General features: G+C 41.6%; 1 protein-coding gene across 3 annotated transcripts in view; it reads right to left on the reverse strand.

Annotated features, from left to right (window-relative positions):
- The window catches only part of reps1 (RALBP1 associated Eps domain containing 1), a 61,170-nt gene that overhangs the window by 20,545 nt on the left and 22,359 nt on the right, over nt 1-18,266 (reverse strand). For 2 of the 3 annotated variants that reach the window (XM_060917979.1, XM_060917978.1), the window contains exons 2-5: nt 16,196-16,319; nt 10,714-10,907; nt 4,728-4,884; nt 1,904-2,028 (exon numbers count right to left, since the gene is read on the reverse strand). In XM_060917979.1, coding sequence (XP_060773962.1) covers nt 1,904-2,028; nt 4,728-4,884; nt 10,714-10,907; nt 16,196-16,319 — 600 coding nt within the window. Of the gene's footprint in view, nt 1-1,903; nt 2,029-4,727; nt 4,885-10,713; nt 10,930-16,195; nt 16,320-18,266 lie in introns of all 3 variants that reach the window. The other variant, XM_060917980.1, reaches the window with a different exon arrangement.

Raw genomic sequence — 18,266 nt, forward strand, 5'->3', positions numbered from 1 at the left:
AGTGAGGTCAGACAGTGATGTCGTCTGGGGTGCAGTCAGTTCATCCCAAAGGTGTTCAGTGGGGTTGAGGTCAGGGCTCTGTGCAGATCACCAGAGCTCTTCCACTCCAACCTTTGCCAACGATGTCTCCATGGAGCTTGCTTTGTGCACAGGAGCATCGTTCATGCTGGAACAGGTTTGGGCCTCTTCGTTCCAGTGAGGGGAAACTAATGCTACAGCACACAAGGACATTCTATACAACTGTGTGCCTCATTTGTTTCACACACATGGGTGTGATCAGGTGTCCACAAACATTTGGCCAGATAGTATACAGAGTTAACTAACCCAACAACTACTATATAAACAAACAAGTCTGTTTAACCCAAAATGTGTGTTTCCACTGTGTACATTTGTAAAAACTGTCTGCCATTTTACAGAAATTTAAAAGGGGAAATTCAATTGTGCAGCTTAATAATGTCCTCCAAAGCACGTATATGGAGATTTTAGTGTGTATTTATGGAAAATATTTTGACCAGGGCTTTGAACCAGAATTTTTTTCCTATTGGTTCGTTCCGAACAGAAACGGAATTTTAACGTTTCCGGTTTTGGGTTCCACCATTAAATAGACGTTCCCGAACCGGTTAGAACAAAAAAAAATTTCGTTCCCGGAACGGTTAATTACGTTCCCTGTCAGCTGTTTAACAAATGGCTATAAAATTATGTCTCTGTCTCATCCAGCTTAAGCCAAATGTAGGCTAATTCTATTACAACCTTCATTAAATAAGACAAGAAATAATTCAAAACTATTATTATTTCAAATGTTGGCGATTTGGATTCTCAGTACGTCTTCCCATCTACACAAACAGAAAAAGTGCCAAAAATGAAAGATAATTTGTTTAGTGCGTTACCAAAGGCTAGTCAGGCCCTATGCATTGATAGGCTAACAGAGGTTAACGTCATTTAATGTTCGCGAGCCTCTCATTAACGTGGACAAATATATTGGTATCGTGTTTGAAATTGACGTTTTTGAATAACGATAGACTGCAATATTTACCTCTTATTTAAGATGTGGAGACATGATAGTAGTCCACCCTCCCGCTCTCTCCATTCAGTCAGCGAACGTCACACAGGAAGTGAACCCCAGCGGGTCATAGAAACTTGCGCAGGAGAAGAATGATTTTTATTTGTAGGCTACGGAAACTTTGAGGAACGAAATAAAAACCGGTATTAACCGGTTACCATTATTTTTAATAAGCGTTTCTGTTCCGGAACATAAAAAATAATACAAAGTTTCTGGTTTCGTTTCTGTTCCATGTGAAATAGAAAAAGTTCCCGGTTTTCGTTTTCGTTCCTTGAACCGGTTCAAAGCCCTGATTTTGACTGACATTTGTTAACTCCTTCAGCCGGACAGCTCTGGTGCAAAACTAAAGATGAAAATTTCAGATGACAAATATCCTTTGAGAATCGAATACTTGTAGGGTATTGCAAATACTCGACACAGAAAACAGAAATGACATTATAATTGCAAAGAAAAAGTATAAAAGCCCCAGTGATTTGGTAACGGGAAATAAATATAGTAGAATAGGTTCAAATCAAACGACAAGGGCAAAAGATAAGAACTGTTGTACGTGTAAACATTTTCTAGGTTCCCATGGATACTTGCTTTGTTTGCTGCAGGCATCAGTAATGGGCTTTAAGGTGTGTGTGTGTGTGTGTGTGTGTGTGTGTGTGTGTGTGTGTGTGTGTGTGTGTGTGGGCTCGACAAATATTAAAACAGGCCTGTGCTTACCCCATCATGACAGAGGATACTTTATAAACAGAAGCTATATAAACAACTTCCATAATAAGGTTGGCAAACAACAAAAAAAAAAAAAAAAAGCTATTGAGACAGGCCATAGGTTGAGAGATGTGGACGGTGTAGTACCTGAGCAGAAGAGGGATGCATTGCTGGAAGTGTGCTGGAGGGAGGAGTGTCTGTAAAACTGACCCAGTTTTCCTGAACGGGAGGAGGAGAGTGAGCAGACCACATCCCATCACCTGCTACTGGACCTTTATTCGTGAACAGTGTTGGGAGAGGGCAGGTGATGAGGAGGAACACTTCAGAAGTGGATTTTAAAAATTGAAGCAGATGCTTTGCAATGCTCTCCAGAATTAATTGCACCCTATTATAGTTCTAATGGTATTTTTGAATCCACTTGGCTGCTTTATATGTCAAGTATGTGATTTGTGCATGTCAACAACAACAACCATCTGTCATACGCACGTTAAAAGTTCTTTGGTTTTTCACAAAATAATGGATAAAAGGATTTTTACATGTGCGCAACCATATTTTTACTCCATGGAACTGGTTAAAGCCAAGAGAGCTTCTGGGGACAGAGAGCAGCCAAAATATTTTTTCCAGGCATTCGTTTGGATTTGTTTCTAATATTATTTACAGACTGTGGCTCTTATTTTTTGTTAGAACAAAAAGTTTCTCCTATTGCTTGAGTAAATTTTTAATTATTATTTTTAAAATGATGTGATTGTATGCTAATTTTTCTGAAGGGTGCCATTAATTCTGGAGGATATTGCATAAATCTATTCCAGATACCAGGTGGACATCCCTGACCGACATATCTGCACTGGAGCAGATTAGATTAGCTGAATCTCGATACTCTACACATCCAGTGTGTGCTTAGAATTTTATTTTTGCAAATGTATCCACAACAAGAGATGTTGTCTGATGTCAAATGCAGGTTTGCTCACAGAAACTACGTTGAGGATATTACATGGTTGCGTGAAGATATGAAGTTTGAGTAGTAAATGCATATATTTTTCAAACACAAGATGATAAACTTCATTTCTTTATATTATATGGACACACCCACCAAAAAAAAAAAAAAAAAAACCATACAAGTTAATCAAAAGAATTTTAATTTTGAACCGGTTCACCATTTTAACAACGCATACCTAGTCAGCGGGAAAATTCTGGGAGTGACGTCATCAGAGTGAAATATCGGGAATTATTATACATACAGGACACTTTTTCGATGGAATAAAAACGTGTTCTATTTCCTTCTAGCGGGTTTCATTCATTTGGTTTGACAGCATGCAATATTGTTAGCATATCGCTTATCCTACGTGGATTACGTCACTCTACCCAATGGAGAATGAGTGTTGAATATGGTTTACGATACTGCACGGTTGTCAAGACATGACGTCACACATCGGAGACGTAAAACTTCTGCACTAGCGAGCAACTGTGACAATTTGTAAACACACATGCTGACAGGTTTGCTTCAGTCAATACGAAAGATTTTGAGAGAACTTTGATAGAGAAAGATGTGTTGTGTATAATAACAAGCTTTTTTTGTGGTATATCAGATATATTCCATTCAGCGACTCGTCTTCGACTCATTCAACATCATGCTAGCTGAATGGAATATATCTGATATACCACTCAACGCCAGCCAATATTATTTAAATACGTCACTCAGGTCAATGATGTATTTCATATGAAAAATGCAAGTTTTTCAACACGAGAAGATAAAATTCAAGCCAATGCGTGATTTTCTTATTAGAGATCGACAAATTCACAAACAAAAAAGTACCCAAATGTATCAAAACAATTCATCAATTTCTTCACGAGTGACCGAGAGATTTGTCCTGGTTTTGGTTCTCCATGTCCTGGATGGAGTTCAGATAAAAAAAAAATAAGAATAAAATAATAATAATAATAATAATAATAATATTATATAGGAATGGTGCATTTCCCACTAAAAACACTCGTGTCTATATAATATGAGTGATTCCACGCTTATGGGTACTGAAATGGGGACATGAACTTATTCACCTAAAACCATTTCTTTTTTTACCATCAGGTCACAAAACATGTAATCTTTAATGAATGATATGTTAAAAGATAACTTTAATTTTCTGAGATGTAATAAAAACATATTTATATGCCAAAGTCAAGCCTATGAGTTCCAAAATGATGTCTGTTACATTACTTCTGTTACGATTGTCCATCTCGCGTCTGTTACAAATGAATTGCAATCTAGCTATATACCATGTTAATCTTATTGAAAGAATGTGTATGTTTATTCTACTACACATGTTTATTAATTATATTTGCTAAAACATCACCTTCCTATGTTTCAAAAAGTAATTCTACATTGTTAAAATTGAGAATATATATGTCCACAACACTTCTGTTACGTTCTGACTTTGGCATATAAATGTTTTTATTACATCTCAGAAAATTAAAGTTATCTTTTAACATATCATTCATTAAAGATTACATGTTTTGTGACCTGATGGTAAAAAAAGAAATGGTTTTAGGTGAATTTTTAAAAATAAGTTCATGTCCCCATTTCAGTACCCATAAGCGTGGAATCACTCATATACAAAGCTTATGACAAGAAATAAGAAGAGTAAAGTGAGTCAAGGCAGATACAATCCCAAATGCTGGCCATGTTGTCGCTTTAAAAGGTTCAGGTCAATGAATAATCCAGTTTGTGCTTCCTTTCACATCACATCACAGGACAATCGTTCAATACTGTGAAGAGTTTACATATCTACAAGAGGAAGTGACTCAGCCATCTTATGATTAAAATATATTCCCCTTTTTGAAAAACAGGTCACATGATTAGCCCATTCTACAAGGTCGAGTCAATGAAAATGTAAATTAAAGAAACAATACATTAAGTTATTCGAACTGATTCCTTTAATCTGCAGATTAAATCGGTTCATGAAAATGAACAACGTACCTGATTGTGCTTCTCTGAATGGTGGCCACACGGCTCCCGCCACAGCAGCCTGTCGGTCCACGGTGCCGCCGCTGGGTTGGCGCTTGTGCTTCCTCCACGCAGGAGGCGAGGTGGGCGGAGACTGGTGAGGGGACACTACAGGGGACGTGGTGTCTGGCTGGGGTCAAAAGACACGGAACATTAAATTTTCACAGCCACATCCAAGCTTTCCAGTAAGGTGCAACCCCAAACTGCAAAGATGTCCTAAATCTTTATAAAAATATCATATAACGAATATACAATCACAACGAGTAAACATTTTGAAAACAAAGAAAAATCTACGCAATCTTCCCCATACTTGACATGCATTCGATCAACCAAGTGGATAGACAACACTTGCACCATGTACTGCTTTTGCATACACACTTTCATGCACTGACAGTCTGTAATCAATAAAATACACAAATCACACAGGAATTACTTTATATTATGAGCATTCTATTTTAAACCTGAGATGATACAAGGAAGACCCCCTGAGAGGAACCAGATACAAAAGGGAACTCATCCTGTGACAGAAGATAGTGGGCTTATAAATCATTACAGTACATAGTCAGGTCCATACACAACAGTGACACAATTTTCATAACTTTGCCTCTGTACAGCACCACAAATTGAAGCTATCAAAATGTGGTTTAAGTGTAGTCCTTCAGCTTTAACAAAAAAAAAAAAAAAATTAATACTTCAAGGCAAGTCTTTTGTACTCCATGACTGCCTGAAGTCTGGAACCCATCGACGTCACCAATTGCTGTTTCCTTCCTTGAGAAGCTTTTCCAAGCCTTTACTGCAGCCGCCTTCAGTTGCTGCTCGTTTGTGGGTCTTTCTGCCTTCAATAAGTGAAAAGCATGCTCAGTACGACATTACTCATCCTGCTATTTCTATCAGCATTCAGATCATCAAACACCAGTGGCAGTTCCATTTTGCAGATACACATCTGCATGTCCACTATGCTTGACAGATGACGTGATATACTTTGGATCACGAGCCCTTCCTTTCCTTCTCATCATTCTGGTACAAGTTAATCTTTGTTTCATCGGTCCAAAGAATTGCATCCCAGAACTGGGCAGGCTTTCTAGCAAAGTCTAACATTGCCTTTCTGTTCTTGAGTGTTACCAGTGGTTTGCATCTTGAGGGGGTGGCACGGTGGTGCAGTGGTTAGCACTGTCGCCTCACAGCGAGAAGGTTCTGGGTTTGAGCTCAGCAGCCAACGGGGGCCTTTCTGTGTGGAGTTTGCATGTTCTCCGCGTGGGTTTCCTCCGGGTGCTCCGGTTTCCCCCACAGTCCAAAGACATGCAGATTAGGTTAACTGGTGACTCTAAATTGACCGTAGATGTGAATGTGAGTGTGAATGGTTGTCTGTGTCTATTGGCCCTTTTCCACTACCCTTTTTCAACTCACTTCAGCCCGACACGGCTCGCGTTTCGACTACCAAAGAACAGCACGACTCGGCTCGCTTCAGCCCTGCTTAGCCCCTAAAACTCGCACCGTTTTGGAGTGGGGCTGAAGCGAGCCAAAGCACGCCGAGTGAGGCTGGGGGCGTGAGCAGACACTCCCCTGTGCACTGATTAGTGAGGAGGAGTGTCCTCACATGCCCACACACGCCCCGCGAGCACGCTGGGATCTGCAAACACCGTAAACCCGGAAGAAGAATAATTACGAATTACGAGAATTTCTGAAGCCTTATGCGCCTCGCCTCATCTATACGCTCTTGCCAGTATCTGTTGGCGTTGTCGGTGACAACAAGCCACAGCACCAAGACCAGCAACACTAACGACTCCATGTCCTCCATGTTTATTGTTTACTATTCGGGTGGTGAGACTACCGCTTAAAAGCTCACTGATGTCACTGTTTGCGCTGCTTAACGACATCACGTGACGTCCACCCACTTTCGCTAACTCCACCCAATGTGTCCACCCACTTCCAGCCAGCACGGTTCAGCGCGGTTGTAGTCGAAACGCAACTCCAACAGCCCCGCTCAGCTCGACTCAGCACGGCACGGCTCAGCCCAACTCAGCCGCGTTTGTAGTGGAAAAGCGGCATATGTGTCAGCCCTGTGATGACCTGGAGACGGTGGGGTTTACATTAGACCGTATCAGCGGATCATCAGATTAACGTTTTTAAAACGATTAGCGTGCACACAGCAACGCCAATACACGGATACGCTCGGCTCTGCAGGCATCCTGCGCTCCAAATCACTCCGCCCTGAACAGCGAGTGCCCTCTGGAGGGTGCGCACTCCGGCCCTGCGCAGCTCACAGAGCGCGCGAGTGAAGCACACGAGCAGGGATTCGGGACTGAGTCGCTGTGTGTGTGTGATCTCAGCGCATATCGGGCATGCGCGTCACTTACCACTTGCAAATGGAAGAATGGCAAGCCTAAAGACAATCATAACTACACAATGGGCAGTATTTGCATCAGTATTTGCAGTATTTTCATACTTTTATACTCTTTAATGAAAGGTGATACAAGGCGGAAGTCCGCGCCGTTTTTCAGCAGTCGCGTCACATGACCAACGCCAGCGAATAAGGAAGGTGGATGTCACAGTGACGTTGTCCAATGACGATGCCAGCTAGAGCTCAGCACAGCGTATCCGCGTATCCTCAATGTTTACACAGCACCGGAGCTGACACGATCTGGATTGAATACGTGGACCCTGGCGGATTCCCGTTTCCCGGCGTTTTAATGTAAACGGACAGTGCATCCGCGAAGAAAACGAGACAGATACGGTCTAATGTAAACTTGGCCTTGTCCAGGGTGTACCCCGCCTTTCACCCGTAGTCAGCTGGGATAGGCTCCAGCTTGCCTGCGACCCTGCACAGGATAAGCAGCTAGAGATAATAGATGGATGCATCTTGAGGTAAACCCTCTGTATTCACATTCATGAAGGCGTCTCTTGATTGTAGACCGACAACGATGCGCCTACCTCTTCAGAAGGGTTCTTGACTTGGCTAGATGTTGTGAAGGAGTTTTTCTTCAAGGTCATCCACTTTAGTTGCTATCCGTGGTCTTCCAGGACTTTTGGTGTTGCCAAGTTTGCCAATGTATTCCTTCTTTTTAAGGCTACATCCACACGACAACGGCAACGAGATTTTATTTAAAAAAAAATATCGCGTCCACATGGGCAACGGATCAGTAAAATATCAGGTACATATGGCAACGCAACGCTTGCTGAAAACGATGCAATACACATGCCACACCTCTACGTGCACTGTAAGACGGTCCCATCGGAGACACCAGAACAATAGAAGTAGGACGCATGTGCATAAACCCCTTCTTCTACCCGGTGTGAAGCACTCAGGAACACACAAGATGGCTGCGACTACGCGAGGAAATCGTGCCTTCTGTGTGTACAAATTAGTTTTATTAGTGTGCATAGTTTTATATAACTTAATTTTCTTATTGTGTGTGAACATTTTGAAAAGCATTTTTATATAATTTATATAAAACTTTTTATATTGTGTGCGAACATTTTGAAAAGCAGTCTTATCCAATAAAAAAAAAGAAATTCAAGAAATGGCTCAGTTACTTGTTTATTTAAAAGAAAAGCTGTATACAAAAGTGAATGCAATGCAGTGGTTCATACAAAACAGCGAGAGTGCTGCTTGTTCTAGTCATGTGGTTGTGACGTCATCGTAAACAAATCCGTTCTACTCATCCAGACGACTTCGCAACGGCACCGTTGGCAGATTTTTCCACTCTGGAACCCGTTCTCAAAAAATATCGTTTTGGGGCACCCAAAACGCCGGTGCCGTGTGGACGCCAGGCCGAAACGATAAACAATTTTATCAGATTCACCTGAATCCGTTGCCGTGTGGACAGCCTCTAAGGATGTACCAAATGAGCGATTTGGCTACACCTTATTTGCCCCCCCCCCACCTAACGATGGCCTCCTTCACTTGCACAGACACCTCTTTGAACCACATATTGAGAGTTCCCATGAAAGGCTTCTAAATGCAAATTCAACACTCGGAATCATCTCCAGACCTTTTATCTCCTTAATGTGTTATGAAATGAGGAAACAGGACATTAATGTCCATGAAACTGCTCAAGTCAATTGTCCAATTACTTTCATACATGTGAACGTGGAGGGACTGTGTAAAAAACGGCTGTAATTCCTAAACAGTGAAGGCAAGATTTTTTTGTTCAACCCCTTGAATAAAAGGGTTGAAAGTTTATACAGTGAGAGTAAAAAGTATTTGATCCCTTGATCATTCTATACTTTTAATGGTAGATGTATTCTAACATGGAGAGACAGAATATCAAAAAGAAAATCCAGAAAATAACTTTAAAGAATATATATTAATTGATTTGTATTTCATTGAGGGAAATAAGTATTTGATCCCCTAGTATGCATTAGGAGTTCTGGCTTTCACAGACCAGTTAGACACTCCCAATCAACTTGTTACCTGAATTGAAGACACCTGTTCTAACTAATCACCTGTATGAAAGACACCTGTTCACAGAATCAGACAATCAGACAGATTCCAAAAACTTTCCAACATGGGTAAGACCAAAGAACTCTCTCAGGACCTCAGAGACAGGATTGTTGACCTGCACAAATCTGGAATGGGCTACAAAAACATTAGCAAGATGCTGGGTATTAAAGTAACAACCATTGGTGCCATTGTGAGAAAATTTAAGTAGTATAACATGACCATCAATAGACCTCGGTCTGGTGCTCCACAGAAGATTTCACCTCGTGGGGTGGCAATGATCATGAGAACTGTGAGAAATCGGCCTGCAACCACACAGCGGGAGTTAGTGAATGACCTCAAGGCAGCTGGGACCACAGTCACCAGGAAAACAATTGGCAAGACTTTGCGCCGCAATGGATTAAAATCCTGCAGTGCCCGAAAGGTACCCCTGCTTAAGAAGGCACATGTGGAGGCCCGCCTAAAGTATGCCAATGATCACCTCAAAGATGTACAAAGTGATTGGGAGAAGGTTCTGTGGTCAGACGAGACCAAAATTGAACTATTTGGCCTAAACTCTACTCGTCATGTGTGGAGGAAGAAAAATGCTGCCTATGACCCCAGGAACACTGTGCCCACCGTCAAGCATGGAGGTGGAAGCATTATGTTTTGGGGGTGTTTCTCTGCCAAGGGCACAGGGCTACTTCACCGCATCAGTGGGAAGATGGATGGAGCCATGTACCGTGCAGTCCTGAGGGACAATCTCCTCCCCTCTGCCAGGAAGTTGAAAATGGGCCGTGGTTGGGTCTTCCAACATGACAACGACCCGAAGCATACAGCAAAGGCAACAAGGGAGTGGCTCAAGAAGAACCACATTAAGGTCATGGAGTGGCCCAGCCAGTCTCCGGACCTCAATCCAATCGAAAATCTATGGAGGGAGCTGAAGGTCCGAGTTGCCAAGCGACAGGCCACCAACCTTAATGATTTAGAGAGGATCTGCAAAGAAGAGTGGGCCCAAATTCCCCCTGATGTGTGCGCTAACCTTGTGGTTAACTACAACAAACGTCTGTCCGCTGTGCTTGCAAACAAAGGCTTTGCCACCAAGTATTAACTGCTTTTGGCTAGAGGTATCAAATACTTATTTCCCTCAATGAAATACAAATCAATTAAAATATATTCTTTAAAGTTATTTTCTGGATTTTCGTTTTGATATTCTGTCTCTCCATGTTAGAATACATCTACCATTAAAATTATAGAATGATTATGTCTTTATTAGTGGGCAAACCAACAAAATCAGCAAGGGATCAAATACTTTTTACTCTCACTGTACTTCAATCACATTTTCAGAGCTTTATTTCAAATCCATTGTGGTAAAATTACAAAAATTGTGCCACTATCCAAATCCTTACAGCAGCAAGGCAGAAAGAACATGCTGAGTTACTGAAGATCCTGCGAAGGCCAAGACATCACTGATCTATAAACCAGCTGGAATTATAAAAGCAGTGTTATGATGTGAGTGGATGAGAGCAGTACACTGACCTGGGGCTCGACAGGGGGTGCACAAGGCTGGATCACTTCGTGGGTGGACACTTTTTTGGTCGGGACTCGGCCCGGGGGTCTGGGGATCACACTAGAGTAGGGCCCCTGGTTCTCTGTGTCCGGATACACAGCTGCATGTCTGGCCTCCTGTTCGTTCTTACCCACCACAAAGCGAGGGAGTGGCAAGTCTTTGACTGCAAAGCCGAACACAGACATCTACATAGTGACATAAGGGATAAACTGGCAACATTGAACCAAATTGGTGCTTTATCAAACTGACAACTACGAGTTTTTCATGCAAACAGGATTCAGACATATACTATTGACTACTTTCACATTACCCATAATGCTTTAATGCCTCTGGGGGGTAAACAAAATATAAAAAACACAAACACGGCATCACGCACTGACCATAATCTTTCAATCTCGCTAAAACCTTCAAAGAAGTGTTAAAACTAACTAAACCAAAGCTTAAAGAAATCTGCAAAGCCTTTTCTGTGGACTTCAAGAAATCAGTCCGTAAAACAGCGCTTATAAACATCGTATCGAACGCTTTGAACATCTTTACTTCAGGTGACAGTGAGTCAGCAGCCTTCTTCGTCTGTCAACACGGGTGCTCCGACAATTACTGACCTGCAGAAGGTAAAAGATTGGCAGAAGAGCTTTGAAAGATTGACCATGATCGTAGAAGAATCCACAGCGAAATCGCTTCTGCTGGGTGCTGGTTACCACAAGAAAGCCATAAGAAAATACAAAACGCTTCACGCACAGGAACACAAGCAAGGAATTCACTCAGTCAAGTCAGGACTGTAAACACAGCAGAAGTCAACTTTTTTTTTTTAAAGTTCAATTTGATTCCCTTCACTCTGATTTTCTTCGAGCTCATGTGCTACCAGATTACGACAAACTTTGGGCTGTAAAGGCCAATTTATGCTGACAACCCAGTCCTCGCAGATGGTGTCTGCGAAGCCCCCCCCCTTCGCAGACACCATCTGCGCGCACCTCCCAAAAATTGTGACCACTGCAGACAGCGTCGCAGACAAGAGGGCTCTGATTGGTCCACTCTACTTCCGCTGTACACGCACTTCCGCTTCCCTACTTTCCCGGTTTGGTTTGTTTTCACGACCGCCATTTTTAAAGACACGAGCGAAGATGGAGCAGCACGAAGAGCGGTTGATCGAGGAAGTGAGGAAGTACGTACATCTATACGACTCCAGTTCTAGTCATTATAAGGCCAAAAAAAAAAAGTGTGTTTTTTTCCGGTTACCCGACCGACCCTCATCCGTACCGCCCGATCCTACACTTTTTTTTCGTTTTTTTCCCAGTCGCGACTTTTACATATAACCCAACCGCGTGAACCGGAAGTTTTTGTCACTCACTGGGAAAATCAGGGCTTTCCACAAGCACCGGCTGCCGGCCATACAGCCGACTACACAATTAAGTCCAGCCGGCTACTTTAATGACTTATTTTTGTAGCCCACAGGCTCTAAATATTAGTTTTCGATTTTAATAAAATTAAATGTTTATCTAACGGACTGACAATGTCAAACTGAACCGCACTCATTTAAGTTGTGATTCGCGCTGTTTGTACTGATAATAACCACAAATTCCCCGCAGACTTCGTTGATCAGGGGAGAGTAACTCATCCGGCCCCGACACGCGGTGTGTGCGCGCGCACTCGGCGGAGGCAGTAGTGTGTCGGGGCCGTCGGAGGGAACAGAAGCAGAGATAACGCTTATTTTGTCTTTCACCTAGAGACATGATTCAAACTTTAAAATGGAGACAAAATTCTCCTGTGTGGATCTGGCATTCAACTTTTTTGCTGGGTTCTATACTTTTTGATCAGTCACAGATCAAACACCATGAGCAACTCTGGAGAAATTCAGGCTTTATAATGGGTGTCTATGGCGTTACACACCAGCGGCGCTCAGGAGTTTAGAGTGTAGGCAGCTTGAAAATAAAAAAGCTCTAACTTTCTCATTTAAACTGTGTTTTCAACCACAATTTTCACTCTACACACACAACTCTCTCAAAAGTTGTAGTCACACCTTGTGTGAATCAAGACAAGTGTCTACCTGAGCGATAGGATTTACAGTTTTTGAATGAGAAGCCTGAAAGTGAGGAGAGGACAGCCGCGCTCTCCCATAGACTCACATTATAAACGTGGCAGCGCTTTTACTGCAAAATCAGAAAAGTCACTCGTTTTTAACTCGCTCTAGTGTCCACATTTTTTACACTAGGGACAAAAAAAAAAAAATTACATTCATGTGTTCATGGGAGCCTTGTAGCACTCAATGTGAAAGAATTTTGTGAATAGCTCCTTTCGTTTCCGTGTAAATCAGCGTTGTTCGAGGAGAGGGAACTCTGAGAAAAAGCGCTCTTTGCTTGTTATATTGTGTCTTTTCCCTGCACCGTTACCAAGGCGACGAGCTGCACTCAGGGAGCAGAGAGGGGCGGGGCTGCTCTCTCTCTCTCATGGTGCATTGAGCTGTTATATTTACAGAAACATTCATGTTAAAAGGTGTCTCATGCTGCATCAGATTCATCAGAAGGTGGTAACTCAGGTGACCTGCAAAGAAATTCATTATATTTTGTGAAATTATTCCTGTCTAAATATAGGTTATGGCAGCCATCTTGAAAAAAAAAATAAAAAAAAAAAAAAAGCCTGCCTACCGACCCTAGTTTTGAAATCTACGTAACCGGAAAAAAAAACACTTTTTTTTTGGCCTAAGTAACCGGAGGATAAACACTCCACTAACCACACCCACCAACTACTCCTAGCGATTTCGCGACTTCGCGCCCCCTTGCGTTGTGGCGGTGAATAACATCGCGCACGCCTATTACTCCCCGCTCAACGATAAATTACAACTGTCTGCGAAAAGCTATCTGTGAAAGCCTTGTCGCAAGAGCATGCAGAGGCCTTTAGAGGAAGCTGTTCGGACTACAGGGACAAATACTACATTCGATCTCCCTACAGAAACACTAAAAGGGGAAGGACATGTAAGCTTACTGACACTGCATGGTTTGAGCTTTGTTTTGGGAGTTGATCCTTCAATAAAGTCGTCCTTTTCAGTTCTTTCACTTGTCCTTGTTTTTCACACTTTTTCTGACTAAACACAAAGACAGATGGGTTCTAGGCTTCGTGACTTGGATGATCAGACTTTACTCCACCACTGAAGTGTGCAGAACTCAGTCGCATGTTGTCCGTCGGTCTAAAATTGACGGCAAATTCTGTTTAACTACACTTTTCGACGCTTAGCCTCTAAGTATTCTATAAAACTTTAAAATCAGGAAGTGTCATTTCCCCCCCATGTGAATTCGAAGAAGTGACTGTGGTTATCTGACTTGGTAAACAAATAAAGCACCTCATTACCCCTCAAGGCACAAGGCATTATGGGCATGTGAAAGTAGTCAATAGCTAATATTCGAGGATGCTAAATAACTTTTCAGACATAACTTTCGTTTTGAAGGACTTTGAGAAATGCGTCATTCACTGAACTAAAGCAGTGGGCATCAAGTGTGAGTGTTTGGTCTGTGATTCTTTTTTTCCCTATAAAAGCAAACCATATATTAACAAAATGACTTTCAGGGCACTTCTGAACAAAAAGGCAATTCAGGCTTTTCGGTCAGGGGTGGCCAAATCAAATTCATTTACCCAAGTTAAAGCTTAACTGTGCTGTCCAGTTGAATATTTTATTCACCGTGAAACCTAACTAACTAAGCTAAAATGGGGGCGCAACCAAAATACGTATGGTGAGCTAGTTAACCAGTTAAATGTATAAATACGGAAATGGAGAAATGAGTATACAAATGGGAAGGAGAGGACTTCGTAAACACATTTTCCTAGAATTTTCGAATTCTAATGAGGAAACGCCAAGGGCAGCATGGTGGTGCAGTGGTTTGCACGGTCAGCCCACAGCAAGGAGGTTCCGGGTTCGAACCTCACAGCTGACAGGGGCCTTTCTGTATAGAGTTTACATGTTCTCCCCATGTCTGCGTGGGTTTGAGCCGTCTGGTTTCCCCCACAGTTCAAAGACTTGCAGATTAGGTAAAATACCCAGCCACAGGGGTTGCACAAGGCAGCGTATACTTAGTGCCAGTCCCAAGCCCAGACAGGTCGGGGAGGGTTGCGTCAAGAAGGGCATCTGGTGTAAATCAAAAATATGGGGATCATGAGGATCCGTTTGGTGACCCCTAACACAAGCAGCCAAAAGTAGTAGTAGTGAATTCATACTTGTTAACTTGAGATGGTCTCCTCAACTCCAAATTTAACAAATTAACACTTACAGCACACAAATAAAAAGACAACTGGTTTTGTAGTCAAAATTAACATCCCTAATACATACTTGAACTCCAAGTACACATAGTAAAAGTACAACAGCCACGTAACTAAGGATTCTCAAGAGACACTGAAAAAGTTATTTGAAAATGTCGCTGACTCAAATGTGTACACTGGTTCCATGTCAACGAATCGAGTTCAAGCCAACATGATTTTATCATGCATGTTCAAAGCCCTGGAATATAACCAAACACCATATACACACACCCAAGCTCAGGATTAAACCCAGAACCACAGAGCTGTGAGGTGTTGATGCTGCTCACTGCGCTACGTACAACTGACTTGGCAATGGAATCCCATTTTGATAAACCAAGAAGTTCTTTGTAAACATTCCATTACACAGTATGTTTGGTTTAAATCTGACTGATCACATATTCCCTTTTTCAGAGTGCACTATGGCAGAAAAATTGTTCCTGAGTATTGTTAAAGAAGTACAATAGTGTGTGAGGTTTGACCAATAGGGGGGGAAAAAAAAAAAAAAAATTTCACCAAGCTTCAAAACTAAACTGACACGGAAGAAAAATGTCAAAGCCTACAATCTAAAATCCACATTCAATGCATGGCAAAATTTTTAATTAGTGAACAGTACCAAAGAATCTTAAAAGGTCATTTTGTTGACAATTTTTGAAAAATACCTTTAAATTAAAAAATAAAAAGCTACATTCCAGTACAAGCAAGAACATTGATGCTGCAGAACAAAACATGCTTTCAAACTGTATCTCTGCTTTATCCTACTGCAATTTCCTGTTGACTCATGTTCTATTCTCTTACAGTATCTTCAGACCTACAAACGATGCCCTTATTTCCTGCTCATTTTTAATAACTATGCACTTTTTATTCATTCCTCATCTATGAAACCAGTCATTTCCTGATCTGTAATACAGGAGCTTTCAGGCTGGCAACTGAGAACTGGATGATCACACAGACTCTCAAATTTTGGCAACAGAAAGAAAGAGACTGAACACTGTGCTTTGGAGTTTAATCAGTGATGTGGGATAAATCCTGACTAGGAATAAAAGGGTCGTTTTAGTCGACTTCCAGAAGCTACCATGTGTGCAGAATAAAATTGCCCTCCACAAAGATCGATGCATTTATAGGTTTTTACATGTATGTGATATTTACTGCAGGTCTGCGTTTGCTTACCACTGTTGAGGCTCTCGACGCGGAGCGGCAGTCCAGACTGGGCTATTGCGATAAGTTTCAACGCGATGTAGAACTGGCTCCTACCGAAGTGACCAAGACGAGTCGCACCACACAGCTCGGTAATCTGAAACAATAAGAAGAGGTCAGAAATCCTGCTTCAATACTTCAACCATTAATAAAGTAAATAGGGCTCGACATAAAATTTTTAATCCACTCGTCCAAGCAGCAAGATTTTTCACCTGTCCTAACCAGCTAGCGAGCCGTGCAGCCGTGTTTTACACGGCCAATTCTCAAAAAACACGGCTGTAAATCCCCAAACACGGCCTGTAAATTTTATACTAACATGTGCTGACCCAAATTTTGTTGTTTGGTGAAGTAATTTTGTGCATTTCTGTGGACATTTTTGTCAATGGTCAACGGTTTCCCAGGGCGTGCCCAGCGCACGTGCTTTCCATATATGGAAGTTAAATCGAGAAAATCAAATTTACCGTCAAAAATGTAGCGTTCTTATTGGTCAAACGAGGCTTGAATGGAAGCAAAATACTACGAGTTTTGAGAGCTTCACCAGCGAAGCTCGGCAGGTTTAGAATGAGTAGGTCATGTATTTATTTAAATATCTTCACGAGTTTATCATACAAGCATGATAAACATATTGACAAACTTTATACTTCACACTTTCCTATGTGCCCACTGCCAAATAATATTATAGTTTTTAAAAATTACCCAAATTAGATGAAACATAAAACTTGTCCCCTTCCTCAGTCTCACCGGACTTGGCGCGCTCAAAGCCCACTTACGCATTCATAAAAGACTGTTCCCATGGTAACAGCATGATCATCACTTTCACTCTTTCAGTTTTGATTGGTTTCTCTTTTACCAAGGTTTACATCATCTTAAAACAGTACTTTCATAAACTACCATCATTATTGAATTTTTTGTATTGTTTACAGTATTTACATTTCAAGTAACTACAGGAAAATTCTTTCATTTGTAACTGAATTCCACTTATTTTTAACTCCTGTTTATTGTACTTATCAAAATGATTCCCAACATTTTGTGATGCAACAACTGCATTATGTATATTTTGTAAAATCAAAACTTGTTAAAGGTATCTATTATTTTCAGTTGTATACATTTCAGAATATTAATCTTCAGAGTCGGCTGAATCTTGTTATCGTTGTGGTTTATAGTAAAGATGTATTCTGTGTAATAGGGCTTGATTGCAGCAATTTGTATTTTGTTTTTTGTCTTTAGTGTACTCGAAATTATAATTAAAGGTTTCTGCTTTTATTGCAGGAATTTGTAGAAGATTTTATTACTTACAGTAATGCTTTTATAGCTGAGGACAACAGCTGACTTGCTAACTTTAGGACTGCAGTTGTCATGAACAGTTTTGCACTCAAGTTTCCATCATCAATGAAACTGACTTCATGTTAAAACTGTTAATGTTATAGTCATGTTGTCTGTTGTTGCCCAGAAGAGGATGGGTTCCTTTTTGAGTCTGGTTCCTCTCGAGGTTTCTTCCTCATGTCGTCTGAGGGAGTTTTTCTTTGCCACCGTTGCCACAGGCTTGCTCATTGGGGATAGATTAGGGATAAAATTAGCTCATGTTTAAAGTCGTCCAAATTCCGTAAAGCTGCTTTGCGACAATGTTTATTGTTAAAAGCGCTATACAAATAAACTTGACTATTGATAATTGGTGACTTGTAAAGTTCTGGTTAATGAATAAGAAACTAAATTTAAAGTTTAACATTTTAAAAAGTGGGCGGCACGGTGGCGTAGTGGTTAGCGCTGTCGCCTCACAGCAAGAAGGTCCGGGTTCGAGCCCCGTGGCCGGCGAGGGCCTTTCTGTGTGGAGTTTGCATGTTCTCCCCATGTCCGCGTGGGTTTCCTCCGGGTGCTCCGGTTTCCCCCACAGTCCAAAAGACATGCAGGTTAGGTTAACTGGTGACTCTAAATTGAGCGTAGGTGTGAATGTGAGTGTGAATGGTTGTCTGTGTCTATGTGTCAGCCCTGTGATGACCTGGCGACTTGTCCAGGGTGAACCCCGCCTTTCGCCCGTAGTCAGCTG

This window comes from Neoarius graeffei, chromosome 3 (genome assembly GCF_027579695.1).
Source record: "Neoarius graeffei isolate fNeoGra1 chromosome 3, fNeoGra1.pri, whole genome shotgun sequence".
Taxonomy (NCBI): Eukaryota; Metazoa; Chordata; class Actinopteri; order Siluriformes; family Ariidae; genus Neoarius; species Neoarius graeffei.